The sequence below is a fragment of the Penicillium paradoxum genome (assembly GCF_028828445.1).
Source record: "Penicillium paradoxum strain IBT 22861 chromosome Unknown utg000004l_segment0_segment0, whole genome shotgun sequence".
Lineage (NCBI taxonomy): Eukaryota > Fungi > Ascomycota > Eurotiomycetes > Eurotiales > Aspergillaceae > Penicillium > Penicillium paradoxum.
Window position 1 is genome coordinate 1294078 of NW_026643182.1, and position 26483 is coordinate 1320560.

The following is a 26483-nucleotide window of genomic DNA, read 5'->3' on the forward strand; positions in this document are numbered from 1 at the left end:
TGTGATTGCTTTCTGTTGATACCGGTTGTATCTCTGAAGCTAGCCGCTAGTCACGTCTGCGCTGGCTTTGCTTTGACTTTCGCCACCGATGAGCTTTGCGTCAAAAGGTCCAGGTGAAGGGCCACGTTTTGAGGCGTGCTTCGTGACGATCTTGCACAGAAGCCATATTTGTGCCTCAATTTGCAATTTCGTGAAGATATTGTGAGATAGAAGTGTGGGTAGGACCAGTTGATTGTTGTGCCTGTGCGATTTGAAGAGGACATTCGGACATTTGGATGAAAGGTGACTTGAAGTTTGGTTGCTATAGGAAGTGGTGAAAATGACCATTGGCGAGAAGCCTGGGAGGTGCAAAAGATGAGCTCTGTGAGAAATGGCGAAGGAGAAAGAAGCGTAAGGGTCGGCTATTCCTCACAACAGGCACCTTTGGGTGCTCTTGCCTTCCCAGGAATTCCTGGTTGACTTCCTGGGAAGGCGCGATGGACTTCTAGAAGCCCTAAGCCTATATCTGCATATAGTAGAGGTAGGTACGGACGTAGGTAAAGCAGTTCTCGCTATTACTCGTTAATCACAATGTGATTGCCTTTCTTCCCGAACGTGTTAGCGCTTGACTATCTAGAGAGCCTAGGTATAACATACATACAGGTTGCGATAGTGTGCACCTATCTACGCAGGTATAATCATCCATAAATTCACCGAGGAAACCACTCGACTTAGAGATGTGCTTAATGGTTTTCCCGGACGAAGTTGAGACCAACAACCACAGCAGACATTTTGAGTACCTGGTTTATCGCGAAGCAGCGGTATGTAATGAAACAATGAAACATATCGATAATTGAATTCCCATTGAATGAGTGGAGTGTTAGACGCATAGCATCTCCTAATAAGAATTCGCTCTGGAACTTCTCAATATTAGACTCAAGCCCCAATCTAAAGTGACAAACTGACCAAAAGAAACCAAAAGGATACGCCGAAATGTATGCAAAATGCCAAACCAAATGTGTAAACCTCATGAACGCCAATATAACTGAAAAGGGCCGAAATAAATCTCTTAATCGCTAAAACCAAAACCCGGAAGCTTCCAGCTCCCTCTTAAACAACGATACCCCTTTTCTTCCATCCTCTCCAAGCGGCCAACCAGGCTAGCACGGCAATCCAAACACTCACTAGGCAGCCAACAGCCCAGAATCCATAGCATCGCCAGCCGTGGCATTGGCCATCGGGCAAGCCACCACCATCTCCATGATCCATGGCGTTCTGGTAAGCGGCTGAGTAGACGACTCCCCAAAGTGCTGCGCCAGCTGCGGGCATCATGGCGACGATACCCCAGTTCGTGGCAAAATTCTCGACGCCCCAGACGACGGAGATGATGATGGGAGTGAGGGAAAAGGCGCCGCCGTAACCGAAGCCAATGAGAGCGGTTGTCAGGTTGAAAGTTCCTGGGTAAGCTATTGGGAGAGGGGAGGCGAGGAGGAGGTAGCCTAGGGAGAGGAGGATGGCCGAGGGGATGAGGAAGGTCATACGGGATAGAGTGAGGCCGGGTGACGTAGTGGATGCAGTGTGTCCATGACGAGCTCCTTCGGGGATCGGAGGGAATAGATGTGTCGCTGGGGGCGCGAAGAAGTCGGATAGCGAGCCTGTCAGGAGACGGGCGATGGTTGAAGTCAGGGCGATAGTTGTGACATGGGTTGATGGGGAGCCAGCTGGTGGTGATGCATCCGTAGGATATGATTGAGGTGTTAAAGTCGGGATGACAGTGCCCAACTTTTGGATAAGGAGTTAGCTTAGATCGGAAAATATCTCTGGAGATGAACTCACGTTGTTGATGTATGACTCGCCGGGCCCAGTGACCAAGAAAAAGCCCGCGGCCAGCCACCACATAGTCTGGTCCTGCAGGAACACCCGTGTTTCGTAGTTCAGTAGCCAATTCTTCTTCCGGCGCTCTTCTTCTTCGCGTTCTTTCTCTAATCTTTGCTGCTCACGTTCTTCATCGGACAATTGTGATTGCTCCTCGTCGAATGCACCGGAAAAAGTGCCGTACTCAGCAGCTTGCCTGATCTCATTCCGCGGCCGGAAGAAGTCACTTTCCTCCAGCAATCCGCTGCGCTCCAGTTCTTCAACGGTCTCGTCGATATACTTGTCATCCTCTTCCACAATACGCAATGCAAATGTACCGATGGTACCAATTGTCAGGAGCAGCAGCGCAAGAAACACAAAGTATTTGAAAACATCGAGATCACCGTGGCTTCCATCCTCAAGATGTTCGTAGAAAAAGTACGTCCCAACTTGGCTCTGCCACATGCCACTGAGACCGAACGCTGCAATGGGGATAGCAAGCATGATGCCCTTATGCTTACCCCTGCCGAAGTTCTTGGCGCATGCCGCCACCGCTGCGAGATACATGCAGCTAGTTCCCATGCCGATGGCAATGAAAGCCACGATCATAACCCAGAACGGCCATCCAGACCCGCCAACATCAACAGGCGGACCACTCTTGTACGCAAATGCAGCAAGGAGATAACCGAGGCCGAACACCAGTCCTGAAAGCAACGATAGTGGTGACGGACTGTACCGATCACACAAGTAGCCGAACAAGGGCACGGGTAGGTACATTGCGATTTCCGCAGCGATGGAAACAGCATTGACCTGGAGCTGCGAGTAATGGAGTCGAGTAAGGAGTAGATGACCATACAGAGAGAAAGCAGTGATACTGCCAGCCCCTAAGCTGCAAAATGACGGGAAAAATAAGAGTCAGCTTCCAGAGCTCAATTTGAGATTCTGTCACAACTATGACAGCGGGAAGAGTGGTAAACCATACCAAGTCACAATGCCCCAACCAAAGCTCACTACTCGAATAACCTCCTTCTGCATCTTCAATCTATCCCGTTCAACTAGCTCCTCAACGACATCACTCAAAAGTCCGTCATCGCTCCGTATCCCGAATCTGTCATCGGAGTTACGTGAATTCCCTGACCCAGACCGTAATCGGGAGGGCTGTGGGCTTCGATCACCCGTATCCTGTGATGTATCGAGGTCATGGAGGAGCGGACGGTTCGCGTCGAAATCGCGCTTATCTATCGTCATGGTGCTTGGCCTTCTCCGCACGGTAGCACTGGGGTTATATGATCGAGTCTCCACGGACGGGGAGTGTAAGATGGCTAGGTAAGAATAAATTTGGAATATAAAAAAGGTTTCAAGGTTTGAAGATGTGGCGTTCAGGTTCTGGCCCCTCTGAGACGCCTGCCGAGCACGTTAGTCGTCCCCCAACTCACGGGTGTGATGGAGCTCCAAAGGTGGGGAGACGGCGGTGTCAGCTGGGTGAATCAGTTGAGTTGTTCGATGTCGTCGTGCTACGTCATTGGAATGCCGCTTCCGATCGCCGTGAATTTATTTGGGAGTTATGTTCACTGTCAAATTATCGACGCAATAGTTATATCTTAGGAAGCTGCCTTGACCGAGGCTGGTTGAGGGGAAAAGGTGCGGAGCGGAGAGAGTTGGAGTCATTCCACGTGACTCACTACAAGGATGCAGTCACGTTATCTACGAGGGAAATGGCGCCGGATAATGGGGAATGGAGGTAAATTAGCCATCTAAACATCAAAGATCCATGTACAAAATACGAGTAACATCAGAGGAACCCATGGTGGAGGCAGACCGAAAATTAGAAGAAAAGCTTTGGAGACATTGGGGGGTATTATCAATATCAATAAAACAAGACAGAGAAATGAAGGGGAGACTGATACACGCCCGAGAAAAGCAAGAGGCTGCTGTGAAAAGAACAAACAAATTGAGGAAAGGAAACGACTCTAAATGCATCCAAGCGTTGACGGGGATCATAGAAGCAGCCATGATGAAGGGCGGGTCGTTATTTCGTAGTGCCCGTCGCCAATCAGACGAGGTCAGGCACTGGTGCATGAATGCTGGCGCTCCAATGTGGAAGAAATGGTCTATCCTCCGAACGCCACGTATCGGCATTAGGCCGAGAGATCAATGTGAAAAAAAGGGTGAAACAAAACAGAAATGAAAAGATGAGAGAACTAGAAACTGACTTCGCCCGCGTCGCTTTCCATCATGGTCTCATCCCAGTACTGGTCAGACGGTCTCTCGCGCGCCGCAGGTTGGGAGCCTAGTGCAATCGCTTCACCTTCACCTCGTTCGATGAACTCATCGAGACTGACTTCTTTCATGATCCGCTGGAAATACATACGGAGCGTGCGGAGCCCACGCAGATATCCACGATCGATGTCGTGCGGGTTGTGAGGGGGACATGGTGTATCCGGTGGCAGTTTGTCCTCGCCAGTGACGCAGTTGGCGAAATCCACAATCTTGAGTTGAACATCGATTTTGTTGTGGCTATCACCGGACGGACCACGTTTGAGTGGCGAGTGCCCGCCAGTATAACGAGGTGGTCCTTGCTGAGGAGACAATGGTTCTCCATCATAAAGAATCAAGAGACTACTAGCATAGAGACGGTAAGAATCCAACTGTCGGATCATGTGCTCTAACAGCGCGAGTTTTTCTAGAATGATAGGAATCTTCTTGGCCACACTGGCATAATTGACCCCATCGTAAAGGAAGCGCGTGAGCGCATCCTGGAACTCGCGACCGGATTTCAGATCTCGCCCGAAATACTTGTCTTCGAAGATATATTCTTGCTTTTTGACGTTCCAGGCCTGCATGCCACAGAGTCGCACGCCGAGCTGCTGTGAAGTGGTAGACTGGCATTTCCGGCGCTGAGACTTCTTCTTTTTCTCATTCGCCTCTATACCATACTGCCGGGTGCCCATCTTCAGGTCCAACACGCAGGGTTTATTCATACCAGCTGTGAGATCCTCGAGAAGAAGGAAAAATTGCACTCGTTCATCCTTTCTCAACTGTGCCTCCTTCGGATTGCTGGGCAAGATCGAGTTGACAGGTTCCTTTGGCTGCAAGCGGGAAGAATCAGAATCCCTGCCGGAAACGAATCCTTCGGTAGGGTGGGGATCGCTGGTCGAGGTACTGTCTGACGCCGTGGAGGCTAAGCTCTTGGTGGCAGAAGATGAAGTTGAAGGAATAGAGCAATCAGCTTCCATAGAAAAGATCTCATCCTCCTTATCGCCGCCATAACCATCGTCATCGAAGAACATCAGTTCCCTATTACCTCGAGAGTCTATACTCCCGCGTCTCTCGAGACCACTTCCAGAATGCCGTCGTCTTGCATGAGAATGGGAAGCCCGAGAAAGCGAGCTTGCTCGGTTAGGCTCCTCTTCAGTCCGGATCTTCTCTAAGCGGTTTGGATTGGTATCCAGGGCAGTCGACGCCGACGATGAAAGAGCAGGCCCTTCACAAGGGGAGACCACAATGTCAACCGCTTCTGTCTTCAGAGCCGTGATTTTGCCAGGGACCGGCCGTCGACTACTAGCTGTACGATCTTCAGACAGGTTTTCTCGGCGGTGCTGGGTGACCGGCATGTCGGAATTAGCTCTTGGCAGATGAACGTGGCCCCGAGCATGCCTTCGGTGGTGATGAATGGTTGGAGGGCTGAACACTTCGCGGAGAACTTGTTCTTGAAGCTTGAGATTCACAGTGGTAGCGCCCCAGATCTTAGCCCGCTTGCTCAGAGCCAATGAGTCAGACTCTGCTGACATGCCCTGAAGACCGTCCATCGACCGTGCGCGGTTCACTGAAGCATCCGCCGTTCGTGGTCGCTGTTGACGGGTAAAAAGATCGGCAGGAATGATATGTCGGTTGTTCTCAAGGATAACCTTGGGGATCACACCTGTAACCTGGGATTGACTGACAATGCGCTGTGGCTCTTGCGGCTCTGCGAGGAGCTGAGCACTGAGAGCTGAATTTCCATTGGCGACTGCCATATCTTGAGTTTTCCCGTTAGCGGAACTAACCTGATCCTTTGGCTTTTTGGAAGTTTTCGAGAAGGTGACGTTCAGCACGCCAATGTATCTACACCGAAAAATTAGTATTCATCACACTGCCAACTGCTTGTTTTTATGCGGTTGAGGATTACGTACTTAGGAAGAAACAGCAGCATATTCGGGTGTCTCTGCTCAATGCGTTCGTAGAACTCATTCTCTCTGTTGTTCAATTGCTTGCATACAGCACGTCTGGAGAAACGGAAGACTGTGGTGTGCCCACCAACCTGATGTCGATAGGGTTTCAATTCCACAGCACCCAGAGGCCCAGGAGGTTGGGGTTGAGGTTGAGGTTTCGGGCGAGAAAGAAGGCGAGACTTTGGGGTCGGTGTCGCCGTTGGAGTCTCCGCCTCGTCAGTCACATCAATGTCATCATAGGCAGATTGTGTAAATTCATCTGCTGATGGAACATCGGCATCGGGTCCATGTGTTGAACCACAGGTGTGTTCAGAGATGATACTCAACGGCCTGTCTGGCAGATTCTCGCGCGGAGAATGAATATTGCCATAAAGGATCTTATTTTCATTCTTAGATCGAAAGGATATATCCACATGGCTGATTTTCTTTTCGGGAGATTCCCTACGTTCTTGGGGCACTAACAGCAGCTCATGGCCCTTATCCGCAGGTTTCAACTGAACAGGTTGTACATCATGAGGGCCTTCTGGATATTGCTGTATGCCATCAACCCCTTCAGGCACCGTGCGCTCGTGAGGGAAGTAAACGGCAGAAGAGATCTGCTCATTTTCCTCTTCCTCAACCCCAAATTGCCTAGATCCCCGACGCTCCTCTTGCTCAAAAGAATCAGTTGGAGATATTCCAACATGGGGATCCTTTTGGAAATAGTCCCTGCTGCGCTCTGAGTACTGAGTCGGAATGCTTCTCGAGAAAGAAGATCCACGACAACCGCCAGGCGTGAGGTGAAAGTTTCTGATCTCCTCAAGCAGGCTGCGCGGTAGCGCTCTAGGACGGCGCTTAGATGGCTCATCGTCTTGTAGGTTCAAAGAAAGCTCAGTTGGAGTTGGGGGTCCAGAGATGGACCCTCCCCAAGCACGGGAAGTGAGATGCTTTTACGAAGCGAAATATCTGGCTCTGAACGATGTGATTCCTGTTCATATTCAATGACGCCCTCCCGTGACTCCGATGTCTCATCATGTGGCCGTTTGCGATCAGGTGAAGTGGTATTTTCTTTGAAGAGCCCCAAGTAATGGCTAGACTTACGGCTGCGCACGTTAGAAGCCGGCTCTGCATTGGTCAAATTGGCTTCAATCGAACTGTCAACTCGGCCACGACGGCCTCTGCTTGGGCTTCGCTCAACCACAGCATGGGATGGGGGAATTTCTTTCTTAGGACTGTAGGATAAGAAATCCCGACTGACCTGGGCGCCCTCGTGGCCAGAGGATCGGATGTTCAAACCGTGTGGAGTACGAGAAACATCATCTAATGCAGATGGTAGGAGATTATGTCCAGGTAAAGTGCCATAAAAATGATTAACATTCGTACCTGTGTCATCCAATGGCACCTTGTGCCGCTGGGATCCGCTCAAATGTGCCTGCACGCTCGCCTCTAAATTCGGACTCTTGGAAACATCAGTTGGCGAGGTCGATGCGCGCAGGAGAGACAAACGGGGAACATCGCAAGATGGAAAGAGGGCGGAGGAGCGCAGTGGAGAGTGTCTGTGGACGTCAACTTCCATGGGGGAAGGGTCGACGTTAAAATGGTGGGGAGAGACCTTGGGGAATGGACTTGGAGACACGGGTGCATCATCGAGCCTGGGTATCAAGTTGACCTGGCGCTCATTGCCCAAGGCCTTTTCGGGGGTAACTGTGGAGTATTGGCGCCACTGTCTGAGGGGAGGTAATGAGTTGCAAAGATACTGTCGCGCTCTGACAGCTGAGGCCTGTAAGCAATATCTGGTTGCGCGGTATTTTCTGGGGGTGTGGTTGCGGTTCTCTTTAGAGCAAATCGAGAGGCGGGCTGAGACCAGGATTGAGCCGTGGGAGACTCCGCCCGCGATGGGGATGACACCTCCCTCGGCCCCTGGGACAGATGCTGGCCCTGCCGTAAGTGGTGACGTGGGCTCCGTCCTTGGATAACATCCTTAGAGCAATCATGTTGGGCAGGCGCAGCAGGTGTCACCAGGGGATTAGGCAAGGTATCTTCGGGAACGGACGGCGAATTTGACATGGGTAGGACATTGGACAAGTACAGGTCGGGGTGGTATGGAAGCGGAGACCGGAGTGGTTGGGCTCGTAGTCGTTGGAGAGATAGGATTGGGCTAATGGGGGACTACCTAGACGGGAACTGGCGTCACGACAAGAGGCGAAAGTTAGAGAAATTGGTCTTCTATGCGAGTTTCGAGACAAGGGAAGGAGTTTTGGCCCACGTTTGGGCAAGGCGAGATCTTACAGGTGGAGAGAGCTGACCGCAAATCGGTCGGAATGCCGGGATCAGAACAGCTGCAAGAGAATAGAGAGGAATCGAAGAACCTAAATGGGAGTTTGGGCCAAGACAGCCCTTTGGCGCCGATCGTCCGTCACCGCCCTTGAATTGTGGATCCGATCTTTGTTTTGAAATGAAGCCTCCTAAACACAGAGAGTCCGAGATGAGTTTGAGGGAAGAAAAGGGAGATGTGGAAAGTGACCTCCAAAGTGGAGAAAAAAGAAGAAGAGATGCTGTGGAACGGGGAAGATGGTGAAAGATGAAGTCACCGGGCAAAAAAAAAAAATCAGAACGGGGAGTTTGCCTCTTTGCTCCTGAGTCTTTCTCTTTCACTACAACTTCATTCCAGGTGTCTGTCGCCCCCCCTCCGTTCTCTTAGAATGCGATACAGCAACTACAAGTACTCATGGGAATCAACTCTCACTTTCGTACAACCTCATCTTTGTTCGTCTTACGATGTTTCCTGTCTACCAGGGTCCCCGGTGTATTGAAGCCACGATGGCATACTCTGTACTCCGTGAAAGGGCAATAATGACTACAATATATCCCTTCCAACACGTCCACATGGCACAGATACCACTCGAGCTCAGGAACCGGAGGCCTCGGAATGTGAGATTTTCTTGATTGGCAGGGGATTCTCACGAGGATGCTTCATCACATTGGGTGCTACCAACTGGAAGTTTCTCCAGATGATATGTGTCAAGGCTTTTGGAGACCTCATATTTCTTCCAATAGTCCTTCGTAGTCCGTAGTGTACCGCCGTATCGCCGTACTCCAACTTGAAATGAGGGCAGTCAGTTTGTCACTTTGATTTGATTTCACATACTCCGTATCCTGCATGACGTTCTGCCAATCATTGGACTCAATGCGTGCCGTGCAGCCGATGCGGTCGTTCATAGGTGTTTTCCCCCGAATCATTTTGAATGACCTGTGTTATGTTGATCTCGCTCTTGGGCAGAATGGCCCAATGCTACTGTGTGTTGGAGTCATGATTTAAGCTCCCGGGCTAAATGGAGATGCTCAGGGACTTCCCCAGAGTCTGAAGAGAAACTAAAAAAGCCCTTAATCCGCTTTGGTTTTGGTTTGTCCGAGATTAAGTGCCCCCCACTTGGCTCCAAAAGACGCCTCCAAACATTCAGCCAAAGGACCTACGCAGTAGAATTCAACGGACTGCTGCCTGCTTGGCGAATATTCTTTGTTCGGCGTTGGAATCCGAGCCCTATGGAAATCATTTCGCGTATTTCGTAACAACACATTCATATGCCATATCTGCAAAAGGGAGGGACCCCAATAGGGCTTAGAGCCATACCAAAGACGATAAAGAATTCCCAGCAACAACCTTGGACCTACTAGAATGTCGCAGGTATACTCAGTACGTTTTCAAACCACTGATCAGCTCCCAAATCCATCGAGTGCATCCAGACCATCTGATCGAGATCTAGGACATCGTGGTGGTGAGAGGTTGTGTCGGGGTTGGCACTCCGGCCCGGCCTAGTTTCCACTTGTACCTGGGAAGCCATATCCCACCGGGCCTCAGCCCACAGCCGACATCGAGTCAAAAGCTTAGACAAAAATCGGAGTAAATAGTCGTCGCACTAAAGTTCGGGTTCCTTGCTACCAAGTTCCAGTTTCTGGAGCATACTCTCCAGGGTTGATATGATGTGGACGGTGTTTCGTACCGCTTGGCAATCACAATCCGCATCGCTCAGGGTGGAGAGATATTTTAACAGGGTGATAATAAGAATCATTTGAGAACAGAAATAGAAGGGTTAACCGACAACTTTCGGGCATAGAATTCGGTAGAAATTTTCCACCCCCGACTTGATATTCTCAACTAACTGCCCTAAGCACTCGCAGCGTTCGAATCCCAGCATAATCCCGTTGTGGCCCCTTCTTCCAGGGAAATCCAATAGAGGGCTTTGGCTCATAGAAAAATCTAGCTAATTTATATATAACTCAACGTATTGCGCGTGTGTATAGAGAATGTCTACTTAGTCACCAGATATATATATCAGCGATCCCGCAGCGTCGGAAATTCGGCCAAGCCATTTGCCCGAAAAACGACATATACTAATCTATCTAGTGAAGATCTGGGGGAAATGTAGATTTCAGCTCATATAGTCGTCTTCGTAAAGATTTGAGATACAACAATCGAGGAACAGAGGCCGCTATAGGAGCTGCTCCTGCGCGAGCATAATCCCTCTTATCGTGTTGTCGGACATCCGCTCGTTGTATTAATAGCTGCAGGCGCACTAGAGAAGTAAATAATTGATCCGTAGGACATGACTTGTTTATTGTAATGACTCGAAGCGCCTCTTCCATCTGAGGTGTCCATCGCACAGCGTCTTGACGCCCAAGGTGCGAAGATGTACTATAAACAAACAGATTTAGCTCAGTTTAACAGAGAGATCCAAGGATTTAATAGCCGTGCTCAAAATCTTTAGCGGTGGGCTCGTGGGTTTCTATCGGGGATAGGATTAAAGAGAAGGAATCCGCTAACGACAACACCTAGAGGGAGATTGATATAAAAGCCTAATATAGGAGAGTTATCCTCTTGGGTTAGGATATTCAATACATGATAGAAGGTAACGACCACCACCGCTAGGAAACATTTATAGTAAAAGCCCCTCCTATAATGGGGCTAGTTGTAAGGCCAAGCTAGCCCATACCTATGTTAAGCCCCATAAAGACCGCCTGTTTCCTTATTAGAAGAACCGGGGACATGGTTATCATAGCGCCGTTAGCTACTCCAGCAGACCCGATGCCTGCGATAACACGACCGACGATGAACATTGGCGACGACTGTGCCGCCTCGCATATTGCAGATCCAACCTCGAAAACAAAAAAGAAGGTAAGAAACATCCCCTGCATGGCGGTGTTATCAGAATTTGCCTTACTGGCTAGAAAGAAAAAAGAATTTAGACCAAGGAATACCTTAATAGAAAACTAGCTGTAGATTTTGCCGCTCAAAGGTTGAAATGCTGCGCTTCTAAGCTGGTAGGCACCGCCGTACCTGGAGAGAAATGGGTCAGTGTCCCCTAAAAGCAGCTTAAAGCAGCTTGTAGTGGTGGAAGAAATGAATCGGCATGTACTTACCAGCCAATGTCCACTAGGGAGTCAAATTGGGACGCAATGGTTGGTGTGGCCGTAAGGATCACGGCAAGGTTGAGAAAAAATAGGAAATAGGCCAGGGTAACTGATGTGAGAATCAAGGTGAGTGACAGGCCTGTAGGATACTCATACTTGAGCTCTACATCATTATTAGAGGAGCCTTTCTCTCCACCGTCCTGTACGTGCACCGAAGAAGTCGGAAGAGATACGGAGGAGTCCATAGGAGGCCCTTTTGAGGTATAAGGCCTTGGCTCGGCCATTGCAAGATGTGAGTTGTCCAAGTTGAGATTAGAGAATGTGTGATTTTGCTAGCATGATATGATTGAGAAATCCTGAATGATGGTGCGAGAACATATATAAGGGGAATCTTCGTCATTGATCATGAGTGCTCCGCGTCTATAGATCCATACCCCGGAGTTGGGCCCGACTGTGGATGAGACGACCGGAGTCTGATTCCGAAATCCGGAATCAATAGAATGTTGTTTGCAACTAGAAATCTGTGAAAGATGAATTTATAATCCAGATTGAGTTTGTGTAAAAGTGGATAGTGATCCGGAATCTATCTCCTAAATCTGAATTCAGCTGGTTTCCGCTGAAGCAGGCCTCTATACATCTTAATGCCGGAGTTTCGTAACCCACCATCATAGATCGATATCGTCGGCAGCAACAGATTTGAGGCTTCAATTCTGGCCACATGTTAACGTGCGGTATCTATATTTATTAGTGGTCTCCCAGAAAGCACAAAGGCGAACTGATGGCCGGGCCTAGCTTCAAACGACCATCTATAGTTATCCTTGACCCGACTTGAGGTCAAATCCCAATGATGCCTAGGTTTTACCAGGGTTAGGCTTAAATTCGCAGTTTCCTCATGACAGACTTCCCGGACATGAACTCATGAGCCTTTTGTGCCGGTTGCATTGTGCATAACCTTGGTGATAGCAAAACACCCATGATTTTCGATATTGAGCATCTCCAGAGCAAGTGATAGTAGCTAGTTCCGGACAATACCCCAGTCGCTCTCAAAAAATGACCCATTTGGTGGATGAGAGTGGCACGGAACTCAATCATGATGTGCATACAGAAATCGGGTATAGCGGTTAGAATTGACCAGGGGTGGCATGCTGTTGAGAAGATGAAAAAGCTCAACGAGCGAAAGAGACTGGGTTAGCACAAGGGCTATTATGTAGGACTGTGATATAATAAGTAAAGAGACCATCGGAAAAAGGGAATGGCATTTCCCTAGTATGTACATAAGGTATGTGTGCTGGGCATATCCTTGAAGGTATACATCGGTGTTCCTGGTTCGCCAACACGCCAGTCCCAAATAGGCATAGCGGGGAAGGTGATGGCTCCATCGGGTTGCATCATTTGCAACGTAACTGTACAATATCAAGAGCACGTACGGTTGTATACAATCTAAATCCATGACAGAAAATTTCGTCCGAGGAGAATCACAAGGCCAATACCAACAGCGCCGGGGATGTGATTGTGATGGAAAAACGTGATCCCCCAACGGGAGGCGCCGGGCGGGTCGTAGCCCAACCAGAAACCCCAGTGATGTGAAGCAGATGCATTAGGGCCAACACTCAGGACAACTCAGTCTGACGAACCAGGTGGCTTGAAACGGAGCAAGAAAGCTCTCAGACCACTCATATGCTCGCATCCCCGCACAGCTCTTACTTTCGTACGCCCCGCTTGCGAAGCTCCTTAGACACTCTCTCCTCTTCGGGTCCTAGTTCGATGCTAGCTGCCTTCCACCATGCGCCTCCGTTCACATTGGAGGTTAGATTCCACTGTAGCGAACGCCCCCAGAGCTTATACGTCCCATTTCCCTTGGTCGATCAGTCTCGCCTTATCTAACAGCACGCCGGCTCTTCTGTTTACTATCACCTTTGCTGATGCCCGCAAATGTGCTCTTGAGAGTCGCATGCCATACAACCGCGACCTCGCCTATCTGCTCTGTTATACAAAATTTCATCAACCAGGTTTATCATTGAAATCTTCTTGGTCGAGAAAGGCTGGACGATCGAAGTGAGATCCATATCCGATAACGGGCCCTAAGCTCCTCTACAATGAGTCGCTTGAACGTGGATACCACGCTGAGTGGTGACAGCAACGAAAGATACTCCTTTATGGAAACACCGCTCGAAATGCACCCGCAATCTCACCAACGGGAGCTATCGTCGCCGACCCCAGCGGACTCGAGCGCACCGCCGGAGCATCCTGCGACAGACGAGCCCCAGAAAACGCGACAGCGAGCATGGTCATATGCGCCGAGTGAGAAGGAGGTTAAATTGCAACATCAGGGAATAATGCCAGATTATACCAACTGCCCGCCCCTGGAGCAGCACCCGGCCAATTATGCGCCATTGGTTCAAGCACAGCAGCGCCAACAGCGCCACCAGTCACAGCTCCAGCACAGCGCTTCAATGCCTCTGCAGCTGTATTCGAATGCGTCCGAAGACCGACAATATGGCACCGAAGATTATGCACAATCATATACAAACCTAGCCCAACCACAACACGACACGATGTCTCCTCGGTCGTATACACCCCAGCCATATACCAAGATATCAGAACAACAGCATCAAGGGCACCAACAAAGTAGCATGTCCATATCTCCTCAGTATGCGCACGTACCCGAGCAATCGCAGCATGCTGTCCCGATGCCTCCGCATTCGAACTCACATGTGGGCAATCCATATGAGACGCAATCATACATCGATTTCCACGAGCAACAGCGCGCCACTCAGACGTCTTCTCAGCCCTATTTCTCATATACCGAACCGCCTGTCTCGCCCCCCAGCTCACCAGGCCCACTCCCGTTGAAGGCCTTAAACCCTGACGCATCATCACAATCTGAGGCCATGACAATTGGCCCAGATTCCAATCCTCTGCAGTCGCCAAAATCGCCCTATTTCCCCCCTCCTACGAGGGCAGCAGCCTCGCATGCTCCCTCTCCGGATGATCTGAGCGCATACCACCAACCCGGCCAAACCCCTCATCCAAACCAAGAGGTGATGGGAGGGGGGTGGAGCAATGGGCTGTGCGAGTTGTCGAACTTCGGAATCTGCTGTCTCGGATTAATATGTCCCTGTATTTTATACGGAAGAACACAACACCGACTCTCAATGAAATCCAGAAAGGAAGACCCGACCAACATTCTCGGCTATGAGACATGCAATGGGTCATGCACCGCGATGGGACTGCTCTGTGGATGTCAATGTAAGTCCAGTTATAAGGTCCAAGCTCAAGCAAAATTTGCGATGTAGCAGCTGAGGGGAGGAATAACAATGTTAACAATCACGCAGGGCTCCTGGCAACTGTCCAACACACCAGAACGAGAAAGACCTATGGAATCCAGGGTACTATCGCATCAGACTGCGTGCGGGCAAGTTGCTTTACATGCTGTACGTTGATTCAAGACGAGAAGGAGATTCAGAAGCGTGAGGAGACCCGCGCCCGGGCAGCGAGGGAACGAGGAACGACTCTGCTCTCGCCATATATCACCCCCGCACCGATGTCGTATGGCGCCTCAAGATAACACGCTATTCCTGACGGGAAACCGGAATTCCGACCGTGTCATGTTTTGTGTATATAGCTTATGGATCATGATATAATGTTGTATATCATCTGATATGTTTCGAAATGCTCGATTTACGCGAATTTTTGTACGCAGTTGGTCATGATCGCCAAGCTACGGCGCGAAAGCGAGAAGTTTACTCGGAGAACTGACGTTGAAGGATAGAATAAGTTCACTAACTTGGAAATGTTGCAGATTAATTGCATGCAGCTGGTGAAATGTGATGCATCATATTGCCACTTCAACCCCCACAACGAGGATATTGAGGGGTGACCTCGAGTCAGTTTCTTCGGCCGAGGCACACAAAAGACACAAGAAGAATGAAAATCCAATTGATGCTGGTGCGCTGATGATACAATGCACCTGCTCAAACGCGTACGTTATATCTCTGCAACAAAGGTCTCGGTGCACACATCCCCTAATGCTTCCCGATCAATAATTTGGGTCTCTTCAGCCAATTGCCAATTACTCCCAGCCAAAGATGGAACCATTAAACTCTCAATGAAGAAACAACCAAACACAACCAGCAAGTCCGACCCCTGATATACAGGACAACGACGACAGCGGGCCACTCTCACATTGAGAGGTGGCAAAGCAATACTAGGACCCAATATAGAATATAGTCCTTGCGATGTATCAAGTCGAGGCCTGAAGAAACTGACATGATCGGATCGGACCTACCAGACAGGCGGCTCAACCTTTCCAGGCCATCGGGTCGATGCGCCACTACAATCTACAAAACGGCCCACCAATTCTGTCTATGGAGTACACAATCCGGATTACTATCTACTCTGTACGGAGTACTTTGTGTGTACGGAGTATATTAACCGACATTGGAGACTCCACAATGTCACATTGCCACACTAGCCACCTGGCATGCAAGGCCATGTACAAAACGGGGAACGCATGGCAAACATGTATGTCGAAAATGAGCACGATAGCCGATGCACTGGGGTCGGAATGTGGGATGTCTTCCTAGAGGCTGGTTCAGGCATGGGAACTTCCTCCCCAGAAAAGTCCGACGTCCAAGCCTTCGCAAATCAAGGGCGAGAGTGGGGTGTTCTCCGACTAGTTGGAGATCACGGACGTTGATCGGCTGCTAAGAAGCAAGGACGGGATACATCTATTTCTTTTGCCTCGTTAGCGACCCGGCAACCATTCCTGCGGGCGAGCAGTCATTCGAGATAATTGCAATCGTCAGGGTTAATATACTTTGCGACATGTCCATTGTCTTGCCTTTTTTCCCCTTTCGGTCCTTCCCTCCATAGATTGGTTTCTGTGCATATATTACATCGAGGACTCCTTCACCGTGCCGTGAATGGCGCTTTCATTCATTTAAAAAAATAACCCTATAATTGTACAGACCACTCTGTGATACCTGCAATATGGTGGATACATTGGGTCAGACGGCCGATGGCTATAGCCATGATAACTTGCGCCATGTGGTTATTACTTCGACTTGCTTTGCTTTCATCTTGTCGACGACTGCTGTTGGCTTCCGGATTGTCTCGCGCGCAATCAATGGAAGTGGTCTTTTCCTGGATGATTGGCTTATTATATCAGCCTTGGTGAGCAATATTTTCCGAGTTTTATATATTTCGCTACTAACGTTCATTAGATCTTTGAATATGGTATATCGATAGCGGGAGTTGTGTGTAAGTTGGAACTCCTCTCAACAAACCTAGTCATTAGCTGACAGATAGCAGTGCTATACAATGGACTCGGAACCCATATCATCGAAGTCAGCCCCGAACAGATCGTTATCTACCTCAAGGTACGGGAGGGCATCCGCATTCTTGTTGCAAGATCATTGCTGATAAAACCACAGACACTGTTCACAGGATCGATTCTCTATACCTGCTGCATTGCATCCATCAAGCTATCTATTTTGATGCTGTACCGAAGAATCTTCCCCATCAAGGCTATGAAATACTCCGTCAATGTTGTATCAATGATTGTGATCTTGTGGGCTGCGTGTGGCATTGTCGCCGGTTGCTTTACCTGCATCCCAACCGAAAAGCTCTGGCACCCCGAGCTACCAGGTGGCTGTATGAACCTATCAAAGTTCTACTATGGCCTTCAGATCCCCAACATCTTGACTGACGCAATCATTCTCCTGATGCCGATTCACATCGTGTGGAGTCTTCCCATCTCCAAAGCTCAGAAGCTGGGTCTTTCCGGGATCTTCGTTCTGGGATTCTTGTAAGCTCCAACAACTCTGGGTTTTATAATAGAGATCCTTACTAACTCCAAGACAGGACTCTCATCTTCGACATCATCCGTCTCGTTGTCCTCATTGAGCTTTCCCAAATGGGCGCTGACATTACCTGTACGCAGAAATCCATAACAAACCCCATCTACGCGGAACACTACTGATGTACAAACCAGATAACCAAGTCCCCGCAAGCGTGTGGACATGCATCGAGCCCGCTGTCGGAATCGTCGCAGCTTGTCTAGCGAACATGCGACCCCTATTCAAGGTCTTGCACACCAAGGTCTGGTCTAGAATATCTGGCCGATCTGGCACCAACGGCAGTAACAGCAACCGCAACAACGCAAACAGAAGCAGCCAGTCACAGATTGCAGAGAAGAGTGGCTGGCCACGAAACTCACCTAGCCCTACTGGCGATGAGAGTCATTCTACCGACTCCAGCAGTGATTTGGGCCAGTCACCGATGCATAACCAGTCTGCTGTTTGACGCAGGAGAGGTTCAATTATACATATACACCTATACGGATCTGGAGTCTTCTTTTTTTATCCTTGGAGGGGATTTGGCATTCTTTTATTCTTTTATTCATTCATTTTATTTCTTTATTCTAAGTATAATACGATTTTGTGGCTCGAACAAGCCACGTCTACATAATAGTTTGTTTCGAAGTCTGGTAGTATAAGGTAGGATAAGCGCATCACAGAATAAGGCTCGCCACCGTCTTGATTTGTTACGAATGCGATGCTTCGCTGAAGAGGTGGCATTCACCATAAATATCCTAGAGTCAATCTCACGGGTAGTCTCATGATGTACTAGATAACGGTTTGCCACTCTACCAGCATCTATTCGGGCGTTATACGTCTTACGAGCTTGCAAAATCGATGTTTATAGGAGATCTCTACTTTAGAATAGCCTGGAGAATAAAGTAGCTACCTCCCAATACCTCCTAGAAGGAATGCAAAATATCAGCCTTTTCATTGAGCCTTGTCTCCCTTGCGAAAGCCGGAATCGGCTTGCTATCTTTGTTCATATGCATACTCTGCATCTTTGTTTAGGAACTAAGAGTCACCAGCAATGGTATTGTCGTCTATTTCAATATAGTTTGATTGGAGGAAATGAAAGAACCGCAGACCTAGCCAAAAATAAACCAAACAATATCCTTCACGGACTTCGGTACCGTTGCTTTCACCATCAAAGAGACATCAAATACGCAACAGAGAGCAATATCAAGCACAAAGTATAAGTATCACTCACCTATCTCGCCATCCTCCGAGGATTCCCAAACAACCCACTTGATTTTAGTATCCTAACAAGGCCTGTCCACTATTTCCTACTTACCCTGTGATCAATTCGCGTATACTATATACTATCTAGGTGAAGGTCAAGCCTAGGTAAGCACCACCTCCACACCTATCAAACCTTCCAAATTCCCCAAGATGCCTAACACCGAGCCAATATCGCCACCGCAAGCGAACTTCCAAAAGGAATGCTGTGATTTCGTGGACGAGATCGAATACCTAACGTTCTATATCAGAGAAAAGGAAAATCAAGGCGGCATCGCACATCGATCAGTAGTTTATGAGGGGCTAATGAGGATCTGGAACCAAGTGGCAGACGTCAAAGACGCTGGACTTGACATGGTCGCTGAGGCCCCGAAGTGCGCTCTTGTCGCCGAGGCGCCCAAATATTGGTTCATTGAGGCTCTTGCAGACCAGACTCCTTTCGAGCATCAATGTGATAGTCTAGAGTACGATCTAGAACAATGGGCACGGTCCGTTCTCCGTAACGAGGCGGAGAACTTTTGGATTGCTGGTCTCCTTGAGAATATGGCTTTGCAACTGTCGGGGCAATATTATTTGTTTGGATTCCGTGCTGTCAAAGGATTGTAGTGGGTGTGGAATCTGTAACAATCGATACCCTAATATAATTTGATCCTTGTCCAAGAAAGCAGTATTCGTTGTCTAACCCGTAACATTAGAGATCATCATATAAACACCGACTCTAGCTGCCCCAGATCAGCTGAGTCGAAACATGCAAACCCTTCAATTCGCCAGCACAGTGATACGAGAATGTAGATCCCAACCAAATCATCCCCCCGGATCTCGCCATCGAGGCCAACTGGACCCCCCCAACTGGCCGATCGCATGCCTTTTGGGCAGCGCCAAGCTACCTAATTTATACCCCCGCGCCCTAAACCACCGCCACATGACACGCAACGCCAACGCTCCGATAAAAAGCGGCCATGTTTCAGGCGTTTTCTCCTTTTTCTCCTGACTTCCACCCGGATATGCCCCTTGAGGAGCTACAACCACACCAATGCGCGGCCTAGACGAAAGCACCGACGTACTCCTACGGACTGGCCACAAGGCCCAGGAACAGGTGCGGCATGCGTGGGACGGGTTCATTAATTTCGCGGCGCGGGATAATGTGCTCGAGGTAGCTTTGGGTTTGATGTTAGTCTCTGCGCAGAAACGACTATACGAGTGTGCGAGGACAAATGCTGATATCTCGATCCTCTCTAAAGTATAGCCAATTCATTCACGAAAGTCGTTACGTCTTTTGTCTCAGATCTGATTCTACCGATTGTTTCTCTCCTGCCATTCCTGAATCGGAATATGGATGAGAAATTCGCGGTGCTTTCCAAGGGTCCGAATTACAGCAATGAGCATGGGTATAACACTCTGCTCCAGGCGAGAGAGGATGGTGCCCTAGTTCTGGCTTATGGGTATGTATGCTCCATGGAATGGGATTATTCGATTGCCTGGTTCCAGCCAGTTCGTTCTAACGTATCTTCGCAGAGTGTTCATTGAAACCCTGCTCAATTTCATAGGCGTCAGTCTGACTCTCTACGCGGTCGGAAATTTGTACATGTTTGTCACGCACACGAAGATCATCAAGCCGACTGTTCGGTGTCCTTACTGCAAACAGTATATTAGTCAAGCGGTGAGTGGATCCGCTGGATGTGTTGTTCGTCTCCGCTAATTTGTTCAAGGCGCTTCGTTGTCGGCATTGCTCTACGTGGCAGGATGGAAGGGAAGATGAACCTAAAGGTGATAAGAATCGGGAGGAATCAGGGGATGCTGGGTCGAGCCTTGTGGGGGAGATTCCTTAGCTGGTACGTGTGCGTTGGATAGAGGTGGGTTCAGTTTCGCATTCTTGCGGCATGCACGAGGAGATGATCTTAGCCTTTTCTTTTTTTCGTTATACCAGGCTGTGCGCGACAGGGGGAGGAAGAATCGTGGTTGAGATAGATAAATTGGGTTATGATTAATGTACACGATTTCTATAGTATAAACAGACGTCTAGGATCCCAGACCAAATGATGATGTAGAATCTCTATATCTCTATATCGTCCACCATTCGAATTCAGACATATCCTGGACCGGCAATTCACTTTGGTTGCGGCGGAACGTCCGACGGGCTTCCTTGGCGAATACCGCTGATGGAGACCAGGCTAAATCCCAGGTCGAAGGGTTTCTCAGAGCCGTCTTGGCCCGAAGAATGCCGAATCGGAAATCAACCGAATCGGCATCAGCATCAGCGCCAGCGCCTTGGGAAGATGGTAGTCGTAGGTAGTAACGAACACTATCGGGAATTTCGTCGGGTACATGGCTGATCATGATCAAAGCTTGGTCTTCGGTGAGACCAGTGAAATTAAACTTGAATTTGTCGAGATTGGTATAAGGTGTAGGTTTCTCGCCGTGCTCCAAGAAATACAAGCACTTGTCACGCTGCGACGCGGATAAACCCGAGAATGCTTCGTCGAGGATAACAATGTCCGGCTTGTTGACGAGGGTCCGGAGGAAAAGCACAATACGTTGTTGTGCGGTGGTCAGCTCACCGAAGAGGATTTCGTCGGCATAGTCGACATAGTGATCCACGGGTGTGTATTTCTCTCGGCTCCAGGCCGTCTTTTTGAGATTGGGGAAGTGGTCGGTGCTCACTTGTGGTATTTCCCCAGCCGTGATAAAGTTTGGATCCAGCTCGGCTCTGAAATGATGCAGGAATAAAGTGATGAAGTCATCTCGCTCTACGGTCAGCTTTGGCTTAGAGAGGAAAGTCTCGGCAAAGGCGGACTCAAGCGCTCCTCGGATGGTTAATTGGCGCGGGAAAAAGGCATGGAGCTCTGGTGACGAGTGTCCAATTCGAGATTGCAGCTCGAAGATTGAGATTCCTGGTTTGCCATTCTCTGGGAGCCTAGATCGCCCGAAAATCTTGACGGGCTGCGCATACGTCTGTGGGTGATCGGATGTAATCATTGATAGCAGAGTCGTCTTGCCTGACCCATTGGCACCGAGGATCGCCCAGCGTTGCCCCCGGCGCACTCGCCAATGCAGCCCATCCTTCTTTTCGCCATTAATCTTTTGCTCCCAATTACCAAGAATTGGCTTGTCGCCATACTGGACATGAACTCCTTCCATCTCGATGACTGGCTCTCCGCCTAATGGCGCTTGGAATTCTGGGAATCTTAAGTCACGCCTATGCGCCACTAGATCTCGAATGAGGTCTTTATCCGTGATACCAGCGTCTTCGAATATTTTGTCTTGTGCTGCTTTTGATTTCTTCGAAGTGACCTTCTTGCTCAAAACATTAGCCCAGGAATCTAGCTTTTCATAAACCGTCGACCTTGGCCCTTGGAGGAAAATTTGATGCGAATTTCCCAAAATCATCATGTGTGTGATCCAATCCGGCACCTTATCCTGGGGGCGCAGAGCTAGGATAAGCCGCGGGGCGGACCTTTTCGCTAGGTCATGAAGCAACTCGGAAATGTTCTTCACTGTCGCCGGATCCAATCCCACTAGCAGAGGTTAGAGTGGTCATAGTGAAAAAATGCAGATTCCAAACACTCACTGAAGGGTTCGTCAAGGAGTAATAGCTCAGGCTGTCCCAACAGTGCCTTTGCGATGCGCGCTCGGCGGGTTTGACCATTGCTCAGATTCGCAACTGGCAAGTGAAGCACGCTCGACATGTTGAGGTCGGCAATGATCCGAGCAAGGAATTCTTCATCGTGTACCGTGCCCGCCTCCTCACCCTCCATCGGATTCAAAGAGGTCTGTCCACGCAGGTACTGCAGTACAGTCCAGTCGGTTTCCTCTCTGAGACTCTCATATCGAGCACTGAGATATGCGCCGCGGGTTCCGCCAATGGCCTCCGACCCTTCACCACTGAAACCAATGTATTGAATCGCATTCGACACTGAGCGTAAACGTGGGTCCTTGGCGGCGATCGTATCTGTAAGAAGGTATGGATATGAACGCGCAGTGGGCGGAAGACATATGTGTTGGCCACGGAGGATATGAAGGAGGTCGGTTCGATCTGATGGGCCAATAATGGCCCAATGCTCTTTATCTGCGCCCGTTTCGGAAGGTAGAGAGAAGTTCAGGTTCGGGAAGAGAGGTGGATTGGACGAGTCGTCGGCGGTTGGGTATTTTTTATAGAAGGTTCCATCTTGAATGTGAATAAATGGGGTCGTGGAACTGAGCCGGATGGGACGAAATGCTGCTAGCCGCAGTACCCTGGGCCGCAATGTGGTTCGGAGTAGCATCATCGCCGACTGGAATTGTCGCAAATGTTCGGAGATTGGAGATCCAGGGTTAACATCGGCGGGGTCACGTGATCCGATCTATAGATGAAGCGGATCCAGATCCATGTCCGTCGCTACCAGATGCAATATCGGTACCTAAAACGTTGAAGTAAGACATTGCATGCTTGCTTTGACAAGGACTAGATCTCACGGACTGCAGTATCGTCTTCGAGACTTAGATATGGTCCATGGTGTTCTATATACGTCATGTGACTGGATCCGGTCATCTTTCAGCCTTATATCAACGTTAAACTAGTGCAATGACCTCAATTAGCGAGTCGGAAAATGGACTGAACGCATTATATTACTCCCCTCAGTCCATGCATGTCTATATTGTAGGATGGACATATCCTCGTGCTGAGTTCCCCGACCGATCCGATCTGGCCGCATCCGAAAGTTCATCTCGGGGCCGGATAGCCCTTTTTTCGGATCTGCGGGGTTGCAGTCTGAGATGTGCTATTCTGCAGGGAGTGTGTTCACCTCGAATAGCCAGAGCGAAAGCACGGAATAGAGAGATTCAAGAAAGCTATCAACGTGTAGAGAGACCCTTTCCACCAAAAGACAAAATGCGCAAAGCCCAGGAATGGGAGCACAAGCCCGATCCGCCACAACGAGCCGACGGGTGCGGGAGTGGTCACCCGACCAAACTCTCGGGTCCCGATTAGATCAACTTCGTCACTTCGTCATATATAACGTCGGGTTTCCACTCTTGGCTGACTCTTGTATAGCAGGCGTGGATCCGATTTCGAGAAACCGGGAGAAAGAAACATACATTGTGAACCTAATCAACCTCATTTTTGCTACAGGAAAGAAAGAAATATGGCAGGAAGCTGCTACTCTCCGGTCCTTGAGACCAGTCGCATCTTTTCGGAGCTGTGCGAACAATCAGAGCGTTTCGACCTGCCACCTGAGGTCCTGGCAAACAAGGACCGTGTCTCCTTCTCGACCAGCCACAATGAAATCTACTTCCCCATTCCATTTAAAGAGACTGAGACGCTCGCGGCCTTGAAAGGTATTGAGGGCTCTGTAGCTGCTGCCATCGCGGATCTGCGATTTGGTGCTGGTGAGCAACCTCGCGGGGTTCAAGTCAATCTCGAAAGTGCTACTGCGTTCGGATGTCAAGCGTACATGGCAAAGGTGGACGGCTTGTCAAAGCTCGACCCTAATGTGAAATCAAAGTTGAAGAGTATGTACTATGGAGAAGGGCTTCATGGAAAGAATCGAGATTAACTGTAATAGACACGGATTTGTTGGCTGCTCAATCTAATGGCTACCGACGTATGTCCGCCAATCTTTACAAGACCAAGAATCCAGATGAATATTTCCACATTCATGGATCATTGGAGGCTACTACGACATTGAACATGATTGGACTGGAAGGCCAACGACCAGATCTGACTGATTATGAGGAAATTATCAAGGTTATTGAGGCCAAGGTCCAGCGCTATACAGCCACGGAACTTGAAGAGATGAATAAGGAGAGACGTCAGGCCGGTGTGACTGCTTACAAGCACGAGGATTTCATTAAGACACCACATGTGAGTCTTCAACGAAGCCGTGTGTGACGACCAGCAGGCTAATAATTCGACAGGGAAAACTCAATGTTCAAGAGCCCGCATGGAAAGTTAGCAAATTGCCCGGTGATCTTCCTCCAACTCCATTCCCCGCCAGAAAGAACGGCAGCAACAGAATCCTCGAGGGTGTCAAGGTACTGGAAATGTGCCGTATCATCGCGGGCCCCACTGTCACCCGTATTCTGGCAGAGTATGGCGCCGATGTTCTAAAGATCACCAGCCCAAGCCTTTCCGATGTTCCATTCTTCCAAGTCGATGGTAACATGGGCAAGCTTGCAGCAGACCTCGATCTGAAGAGTGAAGCTGGAAGGAAGGAGTTTGAGAAGCTTCTAGATGACGTCGATGTTATCGTAGATGGCTACCGTCCCGGAGCGCTGGACAAACTCGGCTACGGCGCCGCGGCTATGGCCGAGTTGGCCAAGAAGCGCGGCAAGGGTATTGTCTACGTGAATGAGAACTGTTTCGGATACGAAGGCGAGTGGGCTGGTCGCGCTGGATGGCAGCAAATTGCCGACTGCGTAAGTTATTTACTCCAGTCCTCAACTTTTCAATCCAATGGGATTCATTCTAACCTCGAATAGGTCACCGGAATTGCCTGGGCCCAGGGTAAGTTCATGGGCCTCTCCACGCCTGTTGTGCCCCCGTTCCCCATCTCCGACTATGGCACTGGCTGTATGGGTGCCATCGCCGCACTGAGCGGTCTCTACCACCGCGCAAAGACCGGTGGTTCTTACCACGGCAAGGCCTCCTTGATGCACTATGATCTCCTTCTCTTTGCCATGGGCCAATACCCGGCCGAGGTACAGGAAGAGCTGCGCAAGGTGCAGCCACCTGAGTTCTTCAAGTTGCGCCACTGCGACAGCGTGGACCGCATCTCTTCCACTGTCCTGAAGGGCATGCAGGAGCGATTCCCGCACTTATACTTACCCGCCGGTCCGGAATCCGAAGGCCGCAAGCCTTTGACTGAACTGTGGTCGTCGCGTGCCTATGGTGCGGACATTGAGGTTGTCAAGCCAGTCGCCATTGTTGAGGGAGTGAATAATCAGTTCGTGCGATCCAGTCGTCCGAATGGATTCGATCAACCTAAGTGGGAAGACTTCAATGTGGAGGAGACAGATGTGAAGAAATGTTAGGTTATTTCAGCACTGTTTCTGTTCTTGAGTTGCCCTTGAGCAAATACGATGTACATAAAGTGTAATGACATATCAGTCTTCACACATTTTCAAAGCCAGAGTCTTGTAGATTTATCAGGGTACATTCTGAAGCAAGTACGGTCCAAGTGCCACCCGGATGTCTCAATCTTCTATCCTGAAACACAAAGGAATTTTCACTCTCCATTGTGGCACGGGTTATCGCTTTCGCCAATAAAGCTGCCTCCACAGATTGATGGCATACCAGCCAGCTGAAAGATTGCGGGTGAGCCATTTCTCCGGTTGTCTTTCCACCAAGCTCATGTTATAGCCCGAGTAATCGGGAGAAAGACCACGTTTGTCAGCAGATGATACGGGCATGAGCTAGATAACATCTAGAAGGCTTGCTTTCAATGCCACTTTGAGGGATGAAACACCGATTTCATCCTCAGGAAGGGGCTTTCCTCCTCGCTCGAAGAGCAGACGAAGGGCGCTTCCAGAATCAATCCAATTGGGCGGCTCGTTGGGTTCCTCTGTCCAAAGCTCAGGGCATCCTCCCAGTCTGGTTACATTCGCGCCTTAACTCAGCAATACGTCAACAGTCAATACAGCGGCCTTGAGATCCTCAACTACAGCTGCATCTATCAAATAATGATCGAGGGGAGCATCATTGCCACCAGGTCACTATACCAGTCTCGCAGGCCCAGTTAAAAAGGTCCTGCTCGCGCCGTCTCCAGTTGTCCTCGCGCCTTCTCCATCTACGGATATCAGCACCCTTCTCGAGAAGCATGCTGACAATCTCCACATGGCAGCTCCGTACTGCCCAAGATAGCGTCTTGTGAGGTTTCCTGGCAACCATGGTCGACGCAGTGCATATTTTCTGTCTCGATAACACCGTGTCTGCAAAGTCCGTTCAACGATGTCGTCGAGTCCACATCCAGCAGCT

The 26483-nt window shown here is 49.5% G+C and overlaps 10 protein-coding genes across 10 annotated transcripts; 5 read left to right on the forward strand and 5 right to left on the reverse strand.

Moving 5' to 3' along the window:
- Positions 1–1089: 1089 nt before the first annotated feature.
- Positions 1090–3081, reverse strand: N7457_004221 (MFS transporter; the record flags this gene model as incomplete). The annotated part of the gene is made up of 3 exons (XM_057175266.1): positions 1090–1761; positions 1816–2722; positions 2816–3081. The coding sequence occupies 3 exons, from the start codon at positions 3079–3081 to the stop codon at positions 1090–1092; spliced, it is 1845 nt and encodes a 614-aa protein (XP_057032313.1).
- A 953-nt stretch (positions 3082–4034) lies between these two features.
- Positions 4035–8090, reverse strand: N7457_004222 (inositol polyphosphate kinase KCS1; the record flags this gene model as incomplete). Its single annotated transcript, XM_057175267.1, has 4 exons — positions 4035–5937; positions 6006–6970; positions 7030–7727; positions 7781–8090. The coding sequence occupies 4 exons, from the start codon at positions 8088–8090 to the stop codon at positions 4035–4037; spliced, it is 3876 nt and encodes a 1291-aa protein (XP_057032314.1).
- Positions 8091–11291: 3201 nt separating this feature from the next.
- Positions 11292–11716, reverse strand: N7457_004223 (putative MFS multidrug transporter; the record flags this gene model as incomplete). Its single annotated transcript, XM_057175268.1, has 2 exons — positions 11292–11358; positions 11442–11716. 2 exons carry the CDS (start codon positions 11714–11716, stop codon positions 11292–11294), a joined length of 342 nt encoding a protein of 113 aa, XP_057032315.1.
- A 1812-nt stretch (positions 11717–13528) lies between these two features.
- On the forward strand, positions 13529–15000 carry N7457_004224 (DUF614 domain protein; the record flags this gene model as incomplete). Its single annotated transcript, XM_057175269.1, has 2 exons — positions 13529–14681; positions 14768–15000. The coding sequence occupies 2 exons, from the start codon at positions 13529–13531 to the stop codon at positions 14998–15000; spliced, it is 1386 nt and encodes a 461-aa protein (XP_057032316.1).
- Positions 15001–16424: 1424 nt separating this feature from the next.
- On the forward strand, positions 16425–17738 carry N7457_004225 (uncharacterized protein; the record flags this gene model as incomplete). Its single annotated transcript, XM_057175270.1, has 6 exons — positions 16425–16607; positions 16658–16694; positions 16746–16813; positions 16868–17241; positions 17298–17368; positions 17428–17738. The coding sequence occupies 6 exons, from the start codon at positions 16425–16427 to the stop codon at positions 17736–17738; spliced, it is 1044 nt and encodes a 347-aa protein (XP_057032317.1).
- A 947-nt stretch (positions 17739–18685) lies between these two features.
- N7457_004226 (uncharacterized protein) lies at positions 18686–19138 on the forward strand (the record flags this gene model as incomplete). The annotated part of the gene is made up of 1 exon (XM_057175271.1): positions 18686–19138. One exon carries the CDS (start codon positions 18686–18688, stop codon positions 19136–19138), a length of 453 nt encoding a protein of 150 aa, XP_057032318.1.
- Positions 19139–19565: 427 nt separating this feature from the next.
- On the forward strand, positions 19566–20361 carry N7457_004227 (MscL family protein; the record flags this gene model as incomplete). The annotated part of the gene is made up of 4 exons (XM_057175272.1): positions 19566–19734; positions 19779–19974; positions 20048–20192; positions 20242–20361. 4 exons carry the CDS (start codon positions 19566–19568, stop codon positions 20359–20361), a joined length of 630 nt encoding a protein of 209 aa, XP_057032319.1.
- A 232-nt stretch (positions 20362–20593) lies between these two features.
- Positions 20594–22797, reverse strand: N7457_004228 (putative ABC transporter; the record flags this gene model as incomplete). The annotated part of the gene is made up of 2 exons (XM_057175273.1): positions 20594–22047; positions 22101–22797. 2 exons carry the CDS (start codon positions 22795–22797, stop codon positions 20594–20596), a joined length of 2151 nt encoding a protein of 716 aa, XP_057032320.1.
- Positions 22798–23652: 855 nt separating this feature from the next.
- On the forward strand, positions 23653–25540 carry N7457_004229 (CAIB/BAIF family enzyme; the record flags this gene model as incomplete). The annotated part of the gene is made up of 4 exons (XM_057175274.1): positions 23653–24019; positions 24073–24371; positions 24425–24925; positions 24989–25540. The coding sequence occupies 4 exons, from the start codon at positions 23653–23655 to the stop codon at positions 25538–25540; spliced, it is 1719 nt and encodes a 572-aa protein (XP_057032321.1).
- A 664-nt stretch (positions 25541–26204) lies between these two features.
- N7457_004230 (uncharacterized protein) lies at positions 26205–26396 on the reverse strand (the record flags this gene model as incomplete). The annotated part of the gene is made up of 1 exon (XM_057175275.1): positions 26205–26396. The coding sequence occupies one exon, from the start codon at positions 26394–26396 to the stop codon at positions 26205–26207; it is 192 nt and encodes a 63-aa protein (XP_057032322.1).
- Positions 26397–26483: the final 87 nt, after the last annotated feature.